The sequence below is a fragment of the Heptranchias perlo genome, chromosome 2 (genome assembly GCF_035084215.1).
Source record: "Heptranchias perlo isolate sHepPer1 chromosome 2, sHepPer1.hap1, whole genome shotgun sequence".
NCBI lineage: Eukaryota > Metazoa > Chordata > Chondrichthyes > Hexanchiformes > Hexanchidae > Heptranchias > Heptranchias perlo.
The window spans coordinates 124382719-124404275 of NC_090326.1; the positions used below are offsets into that span (position 1 = coordinate 124382719).

The 21557-nt window shown below is 39.4% G+C and overlaps 1 protein-coding gene across 2 annotated transcripts in view; it reads right to left on the reverse strand.

Moving 5' to 3' along the window:
- The window catches only part of rsu1 (Ras suppressor protein 1), a 133733-nt gene that overhangs the window by 67885 nt on the left and 44291 nt on the right, over positions 1 to 21557 (reverse strand). For both annotated transcript variants that reach the window (XM_067998949.1, XM_067998958.1), the window contains exons 4-7: positions 13651 to 13771; positions 10261 to 10379; positions 5496 to 5578; positions 5135 to 5249 (exon numbers count right to left, since the gene is read on the reverse strand). In XM_067998949.1, the coding sequence (XP_067855050.1) occupies positions 5135 to 5249; positions 5496 to 5578; positions 10261 to 10379; positions 13651 to 13771 (438 nt within the window). The remainder of the gene's footprint in view (positions 1 to 5134; positions 5250 to 5495; positions 5579 to 10260; positions 10380 to 13650; positions 13772 to 21557) is intronic.

Consider the following 21557-nt stretch of genomic DNA (forward strand, 5'->3'; position numbering starts at 1 on the left):
TGGTCCTGGCGGAACCCAAACTGAGCATCGGTGAGCAGGCTATTGGTGAATAAGTGCCACTTGATAGCACTGTCGACGACACCTTCCATCACTTTGCTGATGATTGAGAGTAGACTGATGGGGCGGTAATTGGCTGGATTGGATTTGTCCTGCTTTTTATGGACAGGACATCCTTGGCAATTTTCCACATTGTCAGGTAGATGCCAGTGTTGTAGCTGTACTGGAACAGCTTGGCTAGAAGTGCAGCTAGTTCTGGAGCACAAGTCTTTAGCATTACAGCCGGGATGTTGTCGGGGCCCATAGCCTTTGCTGTATCCAGTGCACTCAGCCATTTCTTGATATCACGTGGAGTGAATCGAATTGGCAGAAGACTGGCTTCCGTGATGGTGGGGATATCGGGAGGAGGCCAAGACGGATCATCTACTCGGCACCTCTGTCTGAAGATAGTTGCAAATGCTTCAGCCTTGTCTTTTGCACTCACATGCTGGACTCCGTCATCATTGAGGATGGGGATGTTTGCAGAGCCTCCTCCTCCAGTTAGTTGTTTAATTGTTCACCATCATTCACGACTGGATGTGGCAAGACTGCAGAGCTTTGATCTGATCTGTTGGTTTTGGAATCGCTTAGCTCGGTCTAAAGCACGTTGCTTCAGCTGTTCAGCATGCATGTAGTCCTGTGTTGCTTCACAAGGTTGGCACCTCATTTTTAGATATGCCTGGTGCTGCTCCTGGCATGCTCTTCTACACTCCTCATTGAACCAGGGTTGATGCCCTGGCTTGTTGGTAATGATAGAGTGAGGAATATGCCGGGCCATGAGGTTACAGATTGTGCTGGAATACAATTCTGCTGCTGCTGATGGCCCACAGCGCCTCATGGATGCCCAGTTTTGAGCTGCTGGATCTGTTCTGAATCTATCCCATTTAGCACGGTGATAGTGCCACACAACACGTTGGATGGTGTCCTCAGTGCGAAGACGGGACTTCGTCTCCACGAGGACTGTGCGGTGGTCACTCCTACCAATACTGTCATGGACAGATGCATTTGCGACAGGTAGATTGGTGAGGACGAGGTCAAGTAAGTTTTTCCCCTGGTGTTGGTTTGCTCACCACCTGCCGCAGGCCCAGTCTGGCACCTATGTTCTTCAGGACTCGACCAGCTCAGTCAGCAGTGGTGCTACCGAGCCAGTCTTAATGATGGACATTGAAGTCCCCCACCCAGGGTGCATCTGTGTCCTTGCTACCCTCAGTGCTTCCTCCAAGTGGTGTTCAACATGGAGGAGGACTGATTCATCAGCTGAAGAGGACGGTAGGTGGTAATCAGCAGGAGGTTTTCTTGCCCAAGTTTGACCTGATGCCATGAGATTTCATGGGGTCCAGAGTCAATGTTGAGGACTCCCAGGGCCACTCCCTCCTGACTGTATATCACTGTACCGACACCTCTGATGGGTCTGTCCTGCGGGTGCGACAGGACATACCCAGGGATGGTGATGGAAGAGTCTGGGACGTTGGCTGAAAGGTATGATTCTGTAAGTATGGCTATATCAGGCCATTGCTTGACTAGCCTGTGGGACAGCTCTCCCAATTTTGGCACAAGTCTCCAGATGTTAGTGAGGAGGACTTTGCAGGGTCGACTGGGCTTGGTTTGCCTTTGCATGTCCGGTGCCTTGTGGTCCGATGTTGGGTGGTCCGTCCGGTTTTATTCTTATGACTTTTTTTTTAAGCGAGATTTTACAACTGAGTGGCTTGCTAGGCCATTTCAGAGGGCAATTAAGAATCAACCACATTGCTGTGGGTCTGGAGTCACACATAGGCCAGACAGGGTAAGGACGGCAGGTTTCCTTCCCTAAAGGACATTAGTGAACCAGGTGGGTTTTTACGACAATGCGGTAGTTTCATGGCCACCATTACTGATACTAGTATTTTAATTCCAGATTTTATTTAATTAATTGAATTTAAAGTCCCCAGCTGCCGTGATGAGATTTGAACTCATGATTCTGGATTATTCGTCCAGGCCTCTGGATTTCTAGTCCAATAACATAACCACTATGTTACCATATCCTAATTCAAGAGGATATAGACAGGCTGGTGGCATGGGCAGACACATGGCAAATGAAATTTAACACAGAGTAGTGCGAAGTGATACATTTTGAAGGAAAAGCGTTTGCAGGGCTACGGTGAAAGGGCGCAGGAGTGGGACTAGCTGGATTGCACTTGCAGTGAGCGGCAGGGGCTAGATGGGCCGAAAGGCCTCGTAACCATTCTATGATTCTATGTCTTGTCCCATGCCCCAACTCTGGCCTCCTGTGTATTTCTACCCTCCCCAGCAACCCTTCCCCCCGCCCCCCCCCACCACCGCCCCACAACCCCCCACTCGCTCCATGGCAGAACTTCAGCTGCCTAGGCCCAATTCTCTGGATCAACCTTCCTATAACCTCCACCTCTTTTCTCTTCTCCCCAACTTTAAATGCCTTCTCAAAACCTACCAACTCAATCACACCTTTGGTCACATCTCCTAATTCTTCCATTCATACTTCTTAATGTTCACGCCTCTGAAGTGCCTTAGAGCATTTTTCTACATTAGAAACTGTATAAATGCAAATTTTAATAATTCTTTTAGAATATTATATCCATAAAAAGCAGGGGAGGAATATGCACGGATTCTCAATTCTCCCCCCACCCCCAATTAGATAAGCAATAGCCAATAGCCTGGAAACTACTGTGAGCAATGTTATTGTACAAATACTTAATGTGCTAGTATCAAATTCCTCTATTTTAATGAAGGTGGTAGTCTGTTTAAAATTATCTGATCAATGCCTCCATTAAAAAAAAGTAGAGAAATGAATTTGATGAGTGCATTAAGTGTTTGTAGTATAACTTTGGTAATAGTAATTTATAGGCTCTTATCATCATATGTTGCACACAACAGTAAAGAGAGGTTATTTATCACAGGAGACTTTATGGAGGTTGGCATATTCACTGCTCCAGAGAATCATTTGTTGGTGATGTACGGATTTGTTAATCTCTAAAATTTTCTACATGTCGAAGCCCAGGGAAAAAAAAATGTATTGATCAAAGCCCCTATGAATGTGAAGGCATTATTATTTCAAAATACCATTCATTCAATAAGCTACCAGTCCCAATCTTATCAAGATGAACCATATTTGTGTCAGTTATAATATATTTGGTTTACAAATCTAGTGAAATGTCTTGCGATACAGTTTACCAGCTGACCTTTATCTTTTTTTTAAAAAAGAGAATTATGCACAATAACACGATCAGCAAAGTGATCACGTCGACCATATAACAAATGTAGATAACTATACTTTAAATATAAATAACTTGCCTCCTCCGTCCGAACTAAAACCCAAGTTCTAAAAGCAAAAAAAATAGCAGAAAGTACTATCTACCTTGTTAGGAAATAGACACGGCCACTGATGTACTGTTTTCACTGAAAATGGACAGAATCACTGAATTTGATTCAGAAAACTCCCAATAAAAGTGAAATTTGATCTATTCAGTCATTGTGCGTCAATGACTCCAGAGATATTTTCTGTTTTATCTCCCTGTGGAGGTGGCATTCAGGTGTTGCCCGTCAGCTGACATCAGCTACAAGCCTGCCAACGAGCAGATGCATTGGATGTATCGGAGATACACTTTCTCTTCCTGGATGGAAATTGAAAAACATTCAGAACAGGTGAATGCTAACCGTCTAGGTGCCTGATGTAAAAAAAAAATCAAAAATTTGCAAAGAGAGGCAAGTGAGATTTTCCATTCCCAACAACTGTACCTCATACCAGGACCAGTGCTAACAATAGAGTTCTTCCATTCTAATTTTCACAGTACTGCTGTGCATGAAAATTATTTCAGATGACATGGGAGTACTAATGCAGAGCTCTCCATTCCCCTGATCTTACTGAGCCAAGTATGGAATTAAAAAGGTTACAGTTTACAGAACAACCATTGGTGAAAGAAAAAAATCTGAAAAATAAATGTATACTTCACCTGTTGTTTTTAAAATATGAGAAATCGATTGATTTACACACACAATTTTTTAATAGCTTTCCCCATGGGTATTAATTTAAAATCCTCAGTTCTCAATCCTGACATAGCTTCATAAGTTATATATGTACTTCAATCCAGACACTTTAAAAAAAGGAACTACAACTAAGTTATCATAAAACACCAATAAAAAAACAAAAATGTTAGGCCGGATTTTGCTGGGAACGGCGAACGAACGGCACCTGCCATTCGTTAGAAAGTTTATGGGCAAGTGCAAGTCTATGAGCTTTTGCACAGCAAGTTCCTGTAAATTAGAGATCCAAACAGCGTGGTGCCCTCTACAGGGCATCTGGGACCTGTGTGAACAGGGCAAGCAACTGTGTGTCACCTTAACCAATCAGATTGAAGCATAGTTAATAACAGCGCAGTCAAAACCAGGAAGTGTAAGTTAGAATAGTGAATTCAATGTCAAATCAGGTACAGAAAACAAAATAAAGAGAGGCTAAGAAAGATTGAATTGAAATAAAAGAAACAAGGAAAAAGTTTGAAAAAATTATTTAAAAAAAAATGTCCAATAATAATTAAAATCTGAAGGAATGAGACTCCACATTTGTAAAAGTTAATTTTCAGTGGCCAGAGGGGCTGTTTGGCAGTAATTAAGACTTACCACGCCATTAAATGGTACTTCGACTTGAAATGACTTGACTTTTGTTGACAACTTTAGCCCGTATCTGCAACTTCAGTACAGGAACTTCCCGCCTTTCAATATATTTCATTGGTGAGCCAGACACAAGATGCCATTTTTGTACAGCTTTTGGAGGAACATTGAATCTCAGAGAGCAACTTCTGGATTTCCGCGTTTAACTGCGCATGTTCGGTCACCAGGAGTTGCTGTCCGATTTGCACATAAACAACAGGTGAGTGCTGTTGGACTCACTGTTATTTTTGCAGCAAAATTTGGCCCAATTATCCTCTGCATGAGATAGTTCTGTTCTTTAGACAATTACCACTTCACTCAAATTAGTTTTAAAATGCCAAGTATCCAGTTTTTAAAATAAGATTTCGATCTATTAGCAGTACCCAAAACATTTCAGTACATTACAGAATATGCCAGACAATCTGGCCCCTGTTCTTACCCATTTCAGGGGGAAGCACGGTTAGTCGATTTCCTTGAATATGGAGCTCCTTCAACTGAGACAAGTCCCCAATCTCCTTTGGCAGCGATATGAGGTCATTGTCCCTTAGGCTGATCTGAAAATGCAGAGCCATTAGACCAATTCAGATTTCAAATGAAATAGCTTACAAACAATTCTTAGTTTGCTTCCTGTCACTATCTCAATTTATTACAAGTCTCTAATGATGATCAAAGGGTAGTGCCAGGTGCTGTGGTTTATTCCAGCAAAATAAACCCCAGAGCTGCTCAAATTGACTTCATTCAGAACTTACAGGAGCTGCAAAAGTGAATTGATTTTTGAAGAATTTAGATAAATTACTTACTATCTGCAGCTTCGTGAGCTTCGCAATTTCTGGCGGCAGCATTTCAAAATCGTTGTCACTTAGATAGAGTGCACGCAAGGTGGCTGCAAATTAAACAGCAATATATAAACAGTGTGGCATGTAACCAGACCACTGAAGCCCGATCAATAAAAGTAGTCAAGCTTGATTAATAGCCTTGGCTTTGCAAAAGCCTCTGACATGCCCAGGGCACCCAATAATAACAAGCAGGTCAAACTGGTTTATTGTGCTGATGCTTGGGTGAGGAAAAAGTGACCACATCCTGAAGTATTGACACAATTAACAACTTCAGTAACAACAGATGCTTGTTGCCCCTAAAAAGACAGCGAAAACAGTTATCAGCTTGGCTCACTACAAATCTTTATGGCCTTTGCTAATACAACCTAGTATGAAATATGCAGTACTCAACTTCTACATTTTTTGAATGGATACAGCATGATTTTCATGGAAAGCAAATTAAGATCTTTACACATTAACCACAATGTTCACTAACCACTTAGTGTTCTCTAGTTACGAAGTCAATTATGTTCCATTGTCAAGATTTTACCTGCAGCCTATTTCTATAAATCAAGCCTTTAGTTGATGACATACCCATGCACAAGTTCCAAACTTTTACGGTGGAACGAGTGCTTTGTGCAACAAAAAATAAAATGGAATTTGGTCCTAAACACAGATTATAAATGTCAAACCACTACTGCACGTGCATTTTAACAGCTTCTCAAGTCACTATGGGAGCTCCCACACAGGTAAATGTCAAAACTACTTCAAAATCTTTGCAGAGGAGAATGAGCTACTTAGGATTGGCAGCATGTTTCCTTGTTACCTCTTTTACTCTCCTCACTTAAGCCACCATGTATTGTAAATAGGACACTTTTAAAAGCGGGATGGTAAGACTCAGTGTACAAATGCAATGTTTCATACTATAATGCAGTGAAGGAGGGTGCAACCACTTTGGACATCCAGAGTAGTTCCGTAAACTGGATTTAAGTTCCATCTTTGACATTTTAAAAAAAAAATCACCATAAAACATAAAATGGCAGGACAAAATCCTGAACACAATCATACTCATTCATGCCCAGGCTCATGGTATTCAGTCTATGCCAATAGGCACAAAGATAAGAAGGTTGAGTGTAGATCACCAAAGTGAGTTCTCTAATAGCAGCTGAAGACTGGCAAACAGATCCTAGTAGGTCAGAAGAAAGGTTATAAAAACATCTTGTAGCAGATCTGTTGTTCCATCTACATTTATGGATAGAGAAAGTTGGCAACCCTGACTGCACAGCTGGTCAACTAAAGTGAAGAACACTAAATTCAGGGTTTCAAAGAAAAATACCAGCAACACCAGGCCATAAACCAGCAAGCACCAGGCCATAAACCAGCAAGCACCAGGGATTTCAAATGTGAAGTATGCAGAAGGCACTTCCTATCTCATATTAGCTTTTGCAGCGATGTACACTGTCACAACTATGTCACAACTATCCCCCGTTAGCTTCAAAAGCAAGGGGCTACCTGTAATAAGAGTTCTCTACCTAGAAGTCAACCATTAAACAGTTCTTAATCCTCCTGCCTTGCCCAGAAATTGAAAGCAAGATTAAGTTGTGGTTGCTATTAGAGTATCAGAACATAAGTAAATAGTGAGAGATACCCGGGATATTATCTGCCCCGCCAAAGAACCGAAGCATTTTCTGTTGAGGTGGATGTGTGCATCCCCAGAAAGTAGACAGATAGTTCTAAATTGATAAGTGCTCAAGATATTAGGCAATGCAAAAAAAAAGTGTCACAGTTAAAATATGGCACACAAGGGAATAAAATTCACCCTATCAAGTCATAATCAGTGAAAGTCAGCACAGATATGTTAAAGGAAATCATTTTTGACGAACTTGATTGAGTTCTTTGATGAAGTAACGGAGAGGATTGATGAGAGTAGTGCGGTTGATGTTGTGTATATGGACTTTCAAAAAGCATTTGATAAAGCACCACATAATAGACTTGTTAACAAAATTAAAGCCCATGGGATTAAAGGGACAGTGGCAGCATGGATACAAAATTGGCTAGGGGACAGAAAGTAGAGAATAGTGGTGAACGGTTGTTTTTCAGACTGGAGGGAAGTTTACAGTGATGTTCCCCAGGGGTTGGTATTAGGACCACAGCTCTTTTTGGTATATATTGATGACCTGGACTTGAATATACAGGGCATAATTTCAAAGTTTGCAAATGACACAAAACTCAAAAATGTAGTAAACACTGAGGAGGCTAGTAACAGGGTTCAGGAGGGCATAGACAGACTGGTGAAATGGGCAGACACATGGCAGATGAAATTTAACACAGAAGTATGAAGTGGTACATTCTGGTAGGAAGAATGAGGAGAGGCAATATAAACTAAATTGTACAATTTTAAAAGGGGGTACAGGAACAGAGGGACCTGGGGGCTTATGTACACGAATCTTTGAAGGTGGCAGGACAAGTTGAGAAGGCAGTTAAAAAAGCATATGGGTTCCTTGGCTTTATAAATAGGAGGCATCAACTACAAAAGCAAGGAAGTTATGCCAAACCTTTATAAAACACTGGTTAGGTCTCAGCTGGAGTATTGTATTCAATTCTGGGCACCACACTTTAGGAAGGATGTCAAGGCCTTAGAGAGGGTGCAGAAGTGATTTACTAGAATGGTACCAGGGATGAAGGCCTTCAGGTTATTTGGAGAGATTGGAGAAGCTGGGGTTGTTCTCCTTGCAGCAGAGAAGGTTGAAAGGAGATTTGATAGACGTGTTCAAAATCATGAACAGCTTCGATAGAGTAAATAAGGAGAAACTGTTTCCAGTGGTAGAAGGGTCGGTAACTACAGAACACAGATTTAAGGTGATTAGCAAAAGAACCAGAGGCGACATGAGGAAAAAAAAAATTATGCAGTGAGTTACTGTGGTCTGGAATGCACAGGCTGAAAGGGTGGTGAAAGCAGATTCAATAGTAACTTTCAAAAGAGAATTGGATAAATTCTTGAAGGGAAAAAAAAATTTGGAGGGCTATGTGGAAAGAGCAGGGGAGTGGAACTAATTGAATAACTCTACCAAAGAGCCAGCACAGACACGATGGGCCAAATGGCCTCCCTATGAAAATATTCAATTCGTCCAGCTTTTCTTCTATACTGGGAAAAAAGTGTTGTAAATAGAGTAAATGACAGCTATGGCCTAGACAAGTAATTACATACTTCAGTCATGCAAGAGAGTTTTTTTTAAATTAAGTATGTTAATGGTACTAATTAAGTACATTGATTTTTCAGGATTTATTTTTAGATATCAAGGTAGATATTTATTAATATGATATCAATTACAATTTAGTCATAAGAAGGATTGGTAAACCAATTAAAAGGACTTTCCTTCTAACTCATGATGGTGATCATAGACGAAAGAGATCAAGAACCTTTAGTGTTGATGGATCAGTCTAGCTTTATTTCCCTTCCACTATGCGGCACAACAAAATTTATCCCAGCATATAAAAAAAGCTAAAATTATCTGGAACAAGATGCAGTAGGAACAGAATTTTGCATTTATATTTTTTCAAACAATGCGTTCAACACTAAAAAGTGATGTTTAACAGGGCGTACAAGAAGAAAAACGACGAACACAATACAGCTGCAAAAAAAAGTTTTTTAAAAAATGGTTCCCTTCTCCCCCCCCAATATTAAATGTACATTTATTACAAACTCTTGATAGTATACAACCATTAGTTTTCATGAAAAAGGCAATGCCATATTGTACTTGGAGAAATGCTATATAGGTTTAAATCCTGATTAGATGTGTTACTTTGGAAGCAGTGGTGATTCGCTATTGCAATTGGTCCCACTTCAAGTCAGCTGGATTAACAAGTCCAATTGTAAGCTCAATTGCATCATGTTCATATCACCTGAAACACTTGGTTAAATTGCAGCTGGGTCAAAATTGCAGAGCAGCAGTCTGTTCAGTATGCCTCTGCAATCTAGCAAAAGTCTGACTATATGAAAATAGAAAAAATAAAACTTTACATATTTTAATTAGAATATGTTGTTGTACTCATATAGTGAATGTATAAAAGGAAAGACAGTTAAGCCATGCTTCATCAACATATAAAAATCAAAATCTTTTAAATTACTGGGTCAAAATCCTGGAACTCCCTACCTAACAGTACTGTGGGAGAACCTTCACCACACGGACTGTAGCGGTTCACCACCATCTTCTCAAGGGCAATTAGGGATGGGCAATAAATACTGGCCTTGCCAGCGACGCCCGCATCCCATGGATGAATTTAAAAAAACATTAAACTGAGAGCAAATCTCAAGTCTGAATTGCAACCATTTGCTCCAAGACACGAAGTAATTTGATATTAAAAGAATTTGCAAAACAGGTGCAAAGTGGTTACAAGATTGTGATAGCACAATGCAAGACCTAGGGCCTTGCAGCCATCTATGAGAGACCTGAAGTGAGATATACAGAATCATGTTACAGGGTATTATAAGGCAACACCTCTAGTTTGTAAAGCATAATCAAACATCTTATATAACCTATTTTATTCATTTTCAAAAGGTCTGCTGCCAAATTTCAATTTAGTACTAAAATGCAACTAATGTGCACCCCTTTCAATTATCTTCTATACAGGCAACCAGATTAAAGAGAAAGAGCCCAAAACATACTGAAAACTACCTAATTTCACTCCTACTACTGGTCAATACAGGTAAGCACAAATATAAAAAGGGTTTTAAAAAAAAGTTTCCTACTGAGGTAAAAGAAGTTGCCAGGTAGGGAATTCTCATTCAAATTGTTGTACGTCAAATCAAGCACTTCCAGTGCTGGCAGAGACCCAAATCCTCTTGGCAGAGCGTTTAATCTGTTCATGCTGTTGGGGAGGGGGGTGGAAATAAGAAGTTAGTTTACAGTCCCAAAATAAGATACTTACACAGAGGTATGTGAACACTCATCTAGCTACATTAAAAATTGAGTTGAGGTTCTTTTCTGACCAACTGTTGGCCGACAATCTATCACCTAGTTGCCCCGAGAAGGTGCTGGTGGGCCACCTACTTTGTAGTGATTTGATACAACCAAGTGGCTTGTTAGCCCATTTCAGAGAGCAGTTAAGAGTCAACTACAGTTGTGTGGGACTAGATTCACATATAGGTCAGATTGGGTAAGGCTTTCTTCCCTAAAGGGCATTAGTGAACCTGATGGGTTTTTTTTTTTAACAACAATCCAATAACTTTATGGTCACTTTTTAAAAAAAACTGATGCCAGTTTTTTCAAATTCTCGAACTGCCACAGTGGGATTTGAACTCATTCTCTGGATCATTAGTCCAGGCCATTGGATTACTATTCTCGTAACATAACCTCTACGCTACCCTACCTCCTCACCTGACCCTCCCCCATTGCAACAATTTCTTTTCAATATTTTTATTTTAATATATAAAATGTGTCAACAACCTAACCCGAAAGTTCTCTCCCTTATAGGCAAGACTGTTACTATCTCCTGTCCCTGTTGAACCCCAGATACGCCACCAAATTACCTTAACTCCCAAAAACATGTAGTTCCCAGTGTGTGCTCTATTGTTACAACAACAATCTTAATGTGGCAATGTATTCTGCTCTACGCGTCATGTACTAAAACTGCACGGTGGTTTAAAATATATAAAACAAATTAAAACTAGCACAAGCCACAGGGACTTCAATTGCTTGTGTTCTCAACCCACTCCCCCCAGTCAATTCCTCTTCCACCTCTCATTCATGAAGACAAATGAACACCTGCTCCATTCCCCCACAAGCATTCTGGAGTGTTTGTACTTGGGCCTAAGTTTAGAGCTGGGGCTCCATGGGTGGACTCACAAAGCTCAGAAATGGAACCATTGCATGGTCATGCCGGTCAAGGTGAGGAAAGTTCCTCTGAGGTCCCAGACCTCTGATCTGCACTGATCAAAGAATCAGACAGCACAGAAGGATGCCATTCAGCCCATCATGCCTGTGCCAGCCCTCTGAAAGAGCTATCTGTTTAGTCCCACTCACCTGCTCTATCCCCATAGCCCTGCAAATTCTTTTACTTTTCAAGTATATCAAATTCTCTTTTGAAAGTTACCACTGAATCAGCTTCCATCACCCTTTCAGACAGCGCATTCAAGATAACAACTCGCTGCAGAAAAAAAACATTCTCATCTCCCCTCTCGTTCTTTTGCCAATTACCTTAAATCTGTGTCCTCTGGTCATCAAACCTCCTGCCAGTGGAAAGAGTTTGATGTACTTACTAATGTTACCAATCTCTAAACACAGCAGTACGAGGTCCACTATCAGCATGGTTAGGTGAATGGGAGGAGATGTAGATACCGGTGAATGAGAGCATCTGTTTGGTGTACTGTCCCCACAATATAATTATGGATGTGGAAGGCCATTCCACTCATCTTAATTCATCCATCCAGAAAGACTCCAAAATCCCCCCCACTGCAGATTCAAATTGCTTCTTAAATGATTACAGAGATTTTGCCTCCACTATTCTATCTGGACGCCCATTCCATGCATTGATCTCTCTGGGAGACTAAGAACTTCCTGATCAGTCCTAAATTTAGATTTTACTAGTTTGAACCTATGTCCCCTTATCCTATTCTCACAATTTAACAAACTAATATTCCGGATTTACTTTTTACATTCCCTTAACTTCCTTATATACACATCTATAAAGGTTACATTTTCTACAGTCAATACTCCAAGTTTTTGCACTCTTTCTTCATAACTCAGGACATTGGTAAGGAACTAGCCTTGTAATTCTCCTTGCACTGCCTGTAGTGTTTGAATGTCTCATTTGTGTGTCAAGGACTCAGTACTCGAGATGTGGTCTGACCAGAGCACTGTACAGTATGACAACTTTCTGATTTTGTTTTGCCTATATAGTTCAACATTCTATTGGCTTTGTTGATTGCTGCTCTGCATTGGTCAAGCATTTTGAACATCAAATCTACCAAGATTCTCAGGCCTCTTTCAACATCATGAAATGGCCTATCAGAACCAGCGCCAGCTAGACGTAAGCAGTCCATAGCACTAGAGACAGCCTGCTCGTGGGAGTTCTGTAATGGTATTATATATTCACAGGGATAATTCTGTTAATATATAGAAATAAAACTAAATGCAATCAATAGATTGGATGTAAAAAAAATAAACATTGTGTCTGCAGGTTCATCTGATAGCTAAATATGTCAACAAAATTACATTCTACAAAAAACAATTTAACTGCCAGTATCTCAATTAATGAGGCAAAAAGGCAAACAGGTAGGGTTAGGACATGGACTCTTTTAAAAAGAGTAGTGGCAACAGCCTGATGGCACTCAGCCTCAGTGACTCTACTGTTCTCCCCAGCCAGAGTCTCATGCCTCTGCTCCCAACCATAGCCCCACCAACGGTTCCTCCTGACCCACGCTTGGGATTTGCTTTGCTGCTGTGGTTACAGGAAATTGCCCCCACCATCCCACTTCGGATACCGCTCTGACTCCTGCCCAAATAGCCCATAAAGAATGACAGAAGATCTACTAGCTTTGATAAAATAAAATCCTTATACGATAAAGACAAAAAAAAAATAGTTCATGCTCCAAAATCATATTTAGAAATTAACATTATAGTCCAGTCCTAACCTTCCAACTGGTAAATGAATACCAAAGCCCAAGGTCCATTTGAGGTGGAAAGGGATCAAAAGATTTAGAGCTGAGGCTTACTGCTAGAAGTGAAAGGGAGATGGAGTGCATACTGCATCAGAACACTAGCCTTTTACCTTCCAAGATCTGGTTTTGAATCCAGTCTAGCCAGATGGGATAAATGTTCTCATCTAACAGCAATTTATGGGTTTTGAGTAAAATGAGCTTAGATATCCCAGATTCCAATACCCCAGTGGACAAGAGTTAGCACAGATTCAGTAATCTTGCATTGAAAAGGGCATTAGGTGGAGGAGTACAAGAAATTGAAATGTTCTTCTTGAATTTTGTGTCCCCTGTTTGGAACTTACCATTTAAAAATACTAAAATCAGGTTATTTCTACGATTTAATAAAAGTGTTGAATTTCTGAATGGGCACTTTCATCTCTTTGCACTTTCCCCATTTTCTCCAATATATTCCAACTCTACCGTCCATTAAGATCTACCTACCCAAGGTTAAGATGCTTCAATTTCTGCAGGCTGCTGATTTGTGTTGGAAGATCTTCTATCTGATTATTGAAGAAATTCAGCACTTCCAGATTCCTCAGGTCAGCTACGTTTGCTGGAACATCTGAAAGTAAGGGAACAAAAGTACAGTTACTATCACCTCTCATTTTACAGCAGATACCAGTGCAAGGAGAGGAAGCAAAGATAACCATTATGCTGAAAATAACTACTGTACTTTTTGATTACACCATAGGGCATGAGTTAGTTCATCATAACATGTACTCAAAAGTATGATGCTGGCTGCCCATTACCTTCCCCATCAAGCAAAAGAATTTAAGAGTAGTTCTAAATTTTATTAGAAGCGAATCGAGGGACAACAAATACAATTAGAAATCATCACCTGTGAAGAAAGAAAATTTGGTCAGAGTATAAAAGAAACAAAATAAAACTAAAAGCTAGATTGGTCACCAAAAACATACTAAATATCACTCCAAACTGAAATAGAAGAGTACATTATGTTATTACACAGCAATAATCTAATTGACAAAACACAAGAGTGAATTTTGAACTGTTTATAAAATTTACCTAAATGAAGAGTTTAAATCCCAGGTGTGAAATCATTCTGTAGGATATGCTTTAATAGTCTGGATGGTTTAAATTTTGTGCATGTGTTTTTACTTAGTTTTCAGTTTGTGCTAGCAACAGTTAACAGAACAGATACCAAATGACACCATGTTCAGATTTAAATGTGATGAGAGCTCACATCGGAGAACTCTTGATCATGACATAATTTGAAGCAGCACGCAATTAACAGGATCTGTGTGGCATAAAGCACAACTGGCTGAAAATGTACGTAGGCATTATTTCACAAATTAAAAGTTTTAGTACCACAAGTCATTCACAGGTGAATGAACTCTATATATTTTACACTTCATAGTGAGTTATTCAGTTATGAAAAGGTGCAGTTTATTATGGCAGGTTTCATTTTCAATGTGTGCGCCGAGTGATTTCTGATCCAAGGGTTGCTTTAGATCACAGGAGTTTAGCCCATAAATTTGAACACTTGATCATTTTACCTATAGTCGGATACTGTGATCATAAGTTGAATGTATGGCCTTCCAAAAAGGCATTAAATATGGATGTCCAGAAATTACCAGGAATATCCATATTCATTCCTTTTTCACTCATTTCCCCTCCTCGCTCTCTTATTTGATGTTAGATATTTTGGTTCTACCTTATTGGTCTAAGAAATATTCAGTAAAATTTACATGGTTTAAACGGACCTTACGAGAATAAACATCTTTAATTTCAAGAGGTCTGTATCCAAATGAGAAAAATCTAAAAACCTAGAATTAATGTCCATATTTACTCTGTAGGATAAACATAGATGGAGCACACTGAAAAGAAAAAGGAAATGGGGAAGGTGTCCGGAAAGAAGTTATTTTTGTCAACAAATTTAAAACATAGTACACTTGGTCACTCATTGAGTCTTTCCTGGGTCTGCTGATTCATGGACTTGTGACCATTTCTAAATTGACAGTTAGTTGCAAGTCCTGACTAGGACTATTAACAGCCAGATTATTTCTACACATTTTAGTTCCAAATCCATGTTAAAAGACTTCATGTTCACATGCTCCAAATGAAAGCAAGAGTGTTTGGGTTGACTATGCTGGATTGCAGAGAATAAAAAGTCTTGCAAAAGATTGTAGTAGCCGTCAAACAGCTCTGCACCGTTCCGCCATAGGTTTGCTGCCTGAACAGAGAGCAACCAAAAAATAAAAACCAATAGTAATTTAGTGAACAGCAATGTTTGCCCATTCTCCAATATGGAAGTCAGGGAACTCAAATCAATAATAAAATAGGTTACAACAGATTAGTTGTGGATCAATGCTTACTCATTAGAAACAGCATGGTCCACATGCTGTGAATTAATCAGCACAGATTTAAATGCTAGTCAACAAGCTGCACAAGTTTAAACACAAATGTCAAATGATTTACTGTTAAAAAGATTAGAAATATTATACAAAAAGGATCCACGATCTGAATGCAGTTTACACTGATTCACAAACTCCCAGCAGGTAATAAGAGAATGTGTGATGTCAACAGCAACCGGGAAGGGCTACAAATTGCCATGGATCAAAAGTTGCACACAGAACAATCAATGGTAAAAATAAGTAACGTCAAGAACAGATATCCCGAGCTCATGGACTATGGTCTCCGTTATAAACAGGCAATTAAGGTCACTTACATTGCTTCTTCTTCCCCATCCCCCTTCCCCCCAAAAAAGTAACATTGTTCAATTTTATAATGCTTGCTTTGCAATAATTCCAATAATACACCCATCTACATTATGAAGTCTTGCAATTAGCAGGCATCACATTTCATTTTGTCGTACATGCAAAGTGTGCAGACTGTATAACACTTTTCACTGGCTCAAATCAACTGTTAAAAAGCAAAAATAATCATAAAATCACTTAACTGGACAATACTAAGAGCCTCATATTAGTGAGCAGGTAAGTAGACTGGCAAAGTATTAATGAATGAGTAGATAGTAAAGCAAAAGCAACCACATGGAACTGGCAAGCAGGACAAGGGGAACCAAATGACATTGCTCAAGTATATTTTTAAAGTGCTTCAGAGTGACCAAAAAATAAAATTTCTAACATCAAATGCATAAAATTAAGCTTATCCATAATGACCTTTTCTGTGTGAAATTTCTCCAAAAGCAACAGCTTGTATTTATATAGTAACTTTACCATAGTAAAACGTCCCCAAGGCACGTCGCAGGAGGGTAATCAGACAAAAATTGACATCGGGCCAAAAGGAGGAAATATTAGGATGGTGACTAAAAGCTGGGTAAAAGAAGTAGGTTTTAAGGAGGTCTTAACAAAGGAATGCAGGAGAGGTTTAGGGAGGAAATTTCAGAGTTTAGGATTTACCCGTGGAGGCCTGTCCCACTTTAAGGGGCCTGGGACCTCAATTCCAGATTCTTGTGCGGTGAGTGCTGATTCACTGTATACCTTCAAGAGAGCGCTGGACTGGCTCCTGGTTGGGACGGAGATCACATCATACAAGATAACAAATAACGTGAGTCATGGTCAATGTGGTCTCCTGGACTAGTTTCGATTGCCTAGATGGACTGGAGAGGAATTTCCAGATTTTGTGTTTTTAAAAAAATATATATTAAATTGGCCTTGGGTTTTTGCCTCTCCCAGGAGATTACATGGCACCTATAGGCTAAGGCATCTCTTGATGTGATGCACAAGGATCACAACTGTATGAGACAGGCAAGATGGACCTGCTCAACTTTTCTTGTCTGAAATTTTTGTATGTTCTTTCAAATGTTATTTCTGTAGCTTAACCAAATAGACTACAATTCACAAAATATAGATAAAAGCTGCCTCCTTTTGAGTTTAATGACTATTATGGGGGGAGGGGTGCAAAAGGAGTATAACACACACCATGGTTATTTTTATGATCAATAGATAGACTGGGCATTCAGTCAGTATGCCAAGAGAGTTTTGTGAACTCGTTTCCTCACCATTGCAAAAACATTGATAGAGATAAATACAGCAAAGCAATTATTAGAATGGACTAAAACCTTGAGGATAGCTGTGGGGAAACCTTTTATTAAAACAAAAGCACAACTAAGTTGGAAGTAACTGACAAGAAAAAATGTAAATACAAGAAATAATAGTACAGACATGTAGATTTTACAGAACCAACTCAGCTGTATTTACCAGCCTCTGTCCTAGAAACACCTCTGCTCCTGGTCTCAGTTTCAGGAATACTTCTATCCTGGCTGTAGCCACTTACAGGTTGAAAAGTAAACTGCCAATGAAACTGTATTAGTTTGTAGCTGCAGGGGCAGGAAGCAGCAGCATCAAAAGGTAGGAAGTGTTAAGATTCACTGGAGCCTGCTGCTCCAATACTTTTATTGATTTGTTGTTGTGCCCACTTTACTATTTCACTTCTGTCCACTTTTCATTTAATTCACTTTAATGCCATATAAATTTTATGGGACCCGCTGTTCTATGAATTGATTGATGCACTGGTGCTACAATGTTGTTGAGTATCCTTTCATTGTTATCATCGTGTCGTGAGGCACGTGGTTTGTGTTGGTTTCTGTGGGTTCACTTTTCCTCTTCCAATTGTATATGGTGTCAAAACATTTTGTTCACGTTCTCCTGTTTAATCTGTTATTTTTAAAATCTCCACACTATTATAGTAGCAGCTTCTGCTGCCTATTGTTTTAGGATGTACGGTCGTCTTATTTCTAGGAAAAGAGATAAAACTATTCAACACTGACTTTCTATGTGCAAAGCCATTGAAGGTCAACTAGTGTATAGAAAGTTTTATGTCGAACATGCACTTGCTATTTGCCTGAACGTAAACCAGCAGACAATCTGAAGGGACAGGAACACGTGAATGAACAGTAAGAAAGGCGGCTAGAAAACTGCCAGTGGTTAAAGGCATAAAATTTTCTTAAGGAACAATCTAAAGAACCTAGCGAAAAGAAAAGTGAAAAGAAAAAAAGCATAACTAATAAAATTACTCTTTTTTTTAAACAAAGTGCCCATTTTTCTTCACAGTAACTCTGAAATTTTTTAAAAACAAAATAAAGAACATGTCAAGAAAATGACATTTCACAATAACCCAAAATTGTCTTTTAATATCTTCATTAAAGTTTTTTTTTTAATGTGAAGACCTTAGTCTCTCCCCAAAGCCTGGGCTGGGACTGGATATTTATGCCCAGAATTGCAGCTGAATGCAGATCCTGCAGTCTGAAAGTGTGCCGTGTGCACATTTCCCTGGATGCTCAACGTTTCTCTTCAGATTCCAGCAGTATCAAGAGAGAAAAAAATGTCAAATAATTAATACTGAGTGCTCTTGGCCTGGAAAAACTTACAAGCACTTCACGATTCAGTTGCCTGACCAATTAGTGACTGACCTGAATTTGTGTTCACTTTACAATAATTAAACTTTGTTGCTTTAAAAAGGAACACTGAACCAAGCAAAAGAAGTTCTGCATTACTTGGAGTAAAACTGTTCATATCAAGACGACCAGATTACGGTGTGTCAGGTTCATGTACATAAGAGAGAGAGGGGACACAAAGCTTTGACTTTTTTTTGCCCCTTCATTAAAGCACAACCATCGAACAACTGGCAGCCATCACAGAAACAATCAAATTGCTCATTTTTTTTTGGAGCCACTTTCTGCACATGTTGGTTTTCCCCTCTGCCTGTTTATTTATACTAAATGTATATTAAAGATGTCAATAATTCTTAAAAGAAAATCACAAGAAACTTACCCAATGCATCTTTATAAATTCATGCAACAAATTTTCCCGACAGATCTAATCCCTCCAATTCTAAAAGCTTGACTCTACTCGATTCTGGGAGATTCCAAATCAATGCTTGGGCCTTCGATGGTTCCTAGGGTCGAGGAATGTATGAATGCCATTCAATTTCTCTTTTTGGGGCCTTTATACACCATGGGCTGTCAGAGCCCTTCTCTACACTTTTCTGCTCCCTTCCATTGTGTCCTGGACATTTAATATATACATATTTCATACAAAAGTAAATCACTTCTTTTCAGTCAGGTTGTATGATGCACTGAGCCAATTCCACCGAAGGATCTGTGATAAGAAAATTTATACTGTATATCTACAATACAAGCCAGGGCTCTATAAAAGACGTGGTCTTGGGGTGAGGGAGAGGCGAGTCAGATGGAGCAGCCTCACCTGCAATTTCTTTCAAATGCTGATGGACCTGCTGTGCATTTCCAGCATTTTGTTTTCGTTTCAGGTTCCCAACATAAGCAGTTTTTCTATTAATCTTTAAAAAGTATACAGGGACCAGGCTAATGCATAAATTATAGGTCTACAGAACGGAGATCAATTTGCATAAGGTTAGGCTGTCCCATTAATGGACTTTACGCTAGATTTGAAACAGCAGTCTCCTACTGCAGCAATATGACACTTGCATTTCTCATAACAGCCAACAGTATGGCTACTTAACAAAATTGCCAATTAGTGCTGAATTATGAGCAATTTTGTGGCAGCAACTCCTGCTTTCTTGAAACTGCGTTTATGGTCCAAAGCAGTTTAATTCAGGATTCTTACATAATCATAATTTGTTTGGGTTGCAAATTGACACAGGTCCCATAAGGACATGATTCTAAATCTATTAACTTAATCCAATCTCAATTTGCCAAACTGCAGTTAAGTGGTACTGGATCTTAACCAATTAAGAGAAATTATACAAAATATTTTCTTGCTCCCAGATGTAACTTGAACCCTCAATAATAGGGTGATGAACCCAGAGGATTATGAATTCAAACAAGAATGAATCTGGAGATATCACACTGCAAATGGTTCTATTCATTATCCCGGTAAGAACATTTTCCCAAGTGGTTCTATTCAGTCTTTACTTTAAAATTGGATGCTTCACATGACACCAAGTTGATTACAGTTGAAGGAAAACATTTCTGGATAATCAAAAGCACCAAATGGCAACTCTGCAGGATTATATGACAAATTTCTAGCACCTTGAAAAAAAACCTGCAGTGAGACTTCGGCCAGTTCCAGCAGGTCCAAAAGCCACACCTTGTTTGGTTAGCATGGAGTCAGAAGGATTACTGCAATTTCTTCTGCTTTAACAGCTTGTATTCCAGTGCCAAAAAGGTAGCTAAGCAAGTCCCCAATGCCGACTGATTTTGGTTTGACTGAGATTATGGGTCCTCCCCACCTGAATAGCCTATTTGTATGTGGAGCTTAAAAATAGGAAGAATTCATTTTGCCTCCTCCCAGTTGATCATCTTGAATATTTGTTTAAATATTGAATGCTATTTAAGAAGACAGCATCCAATATTTAAACAAGATCATCTGGGAGGGGGAACTTTTGTTAGGCAACAGAAGCAACATAGTTGAAAATGGCAAGCTTTCTAAAGCAATGACAAATCTGTTTAGCCCACATTGTGAGGGAAATAACTTACAAGAGCGTATCAATACTTAATTACTTTAAAAAAAGATAAATTATTCCAGGGAAAAGGAATGTTTGTCCTGAGCACTGATTCTTAGTCAAGTAAACTATTGTTAAAAGTCAGTAACATTAACCAGTCAGAAATATAGGCACAGAATTTCCTGGAGACCTATGGCATTGTAATGACACATCTATGTTGTAGACTCCGGTTTATGGCGCAAAAGTCCCAGGAAATTATGGTTTACGACACGCCATAATTTCTTGGGACTTTTGGACTGTGCCGCCATATTCCCTTGCCAAAACAGTGAAGTTAATTGTAAAAGACCCTCTCTCTCTAAAATAGTACAGACCCCCGTTAACAAAGTGCATGTGGTGGGAAACACTGGTCTTCATCTCCCTGCAGATACAAGTCATTTGTTGCATTGTTTCTGATTTGCTGCTATGCTCGTTGCTGCATATTCTAAATCAGCCTTCCAGCATATTTTGGTGTAAATTTATCACTGGAGGATCAGGATGCACAATGGTCCAACTTATGGCATTTGTTGCCAATAACACCGTTGTAGGAAATAACTGGCCATTCTGTTCAACACATACAAATTGAGTAACTTACTGCTGGTGACTGACTCAAAAATATTAATAGAGCTACAATAAACAGCCACTTAGTACGGGATTTGTAACTACTGTAGTTGGCTGTCCTCATGAGTAATGGAGAAAACATTAATGCATCCATAATTAGACTATCAGCTATTAAAGCACAACATTTACAAAGTAATAAAAACAACTTTCATGTATTGCACACCACCTGTAATCATCAGCTAAGAAGTAAATTCATTTGCTCACAGGGTTTACGTAGACGCTCGTTTATTAAAAACTTGTAAACTTCACTATCTGCACATTTGCATTAAATCACGTTTTCTGTCCTTTAA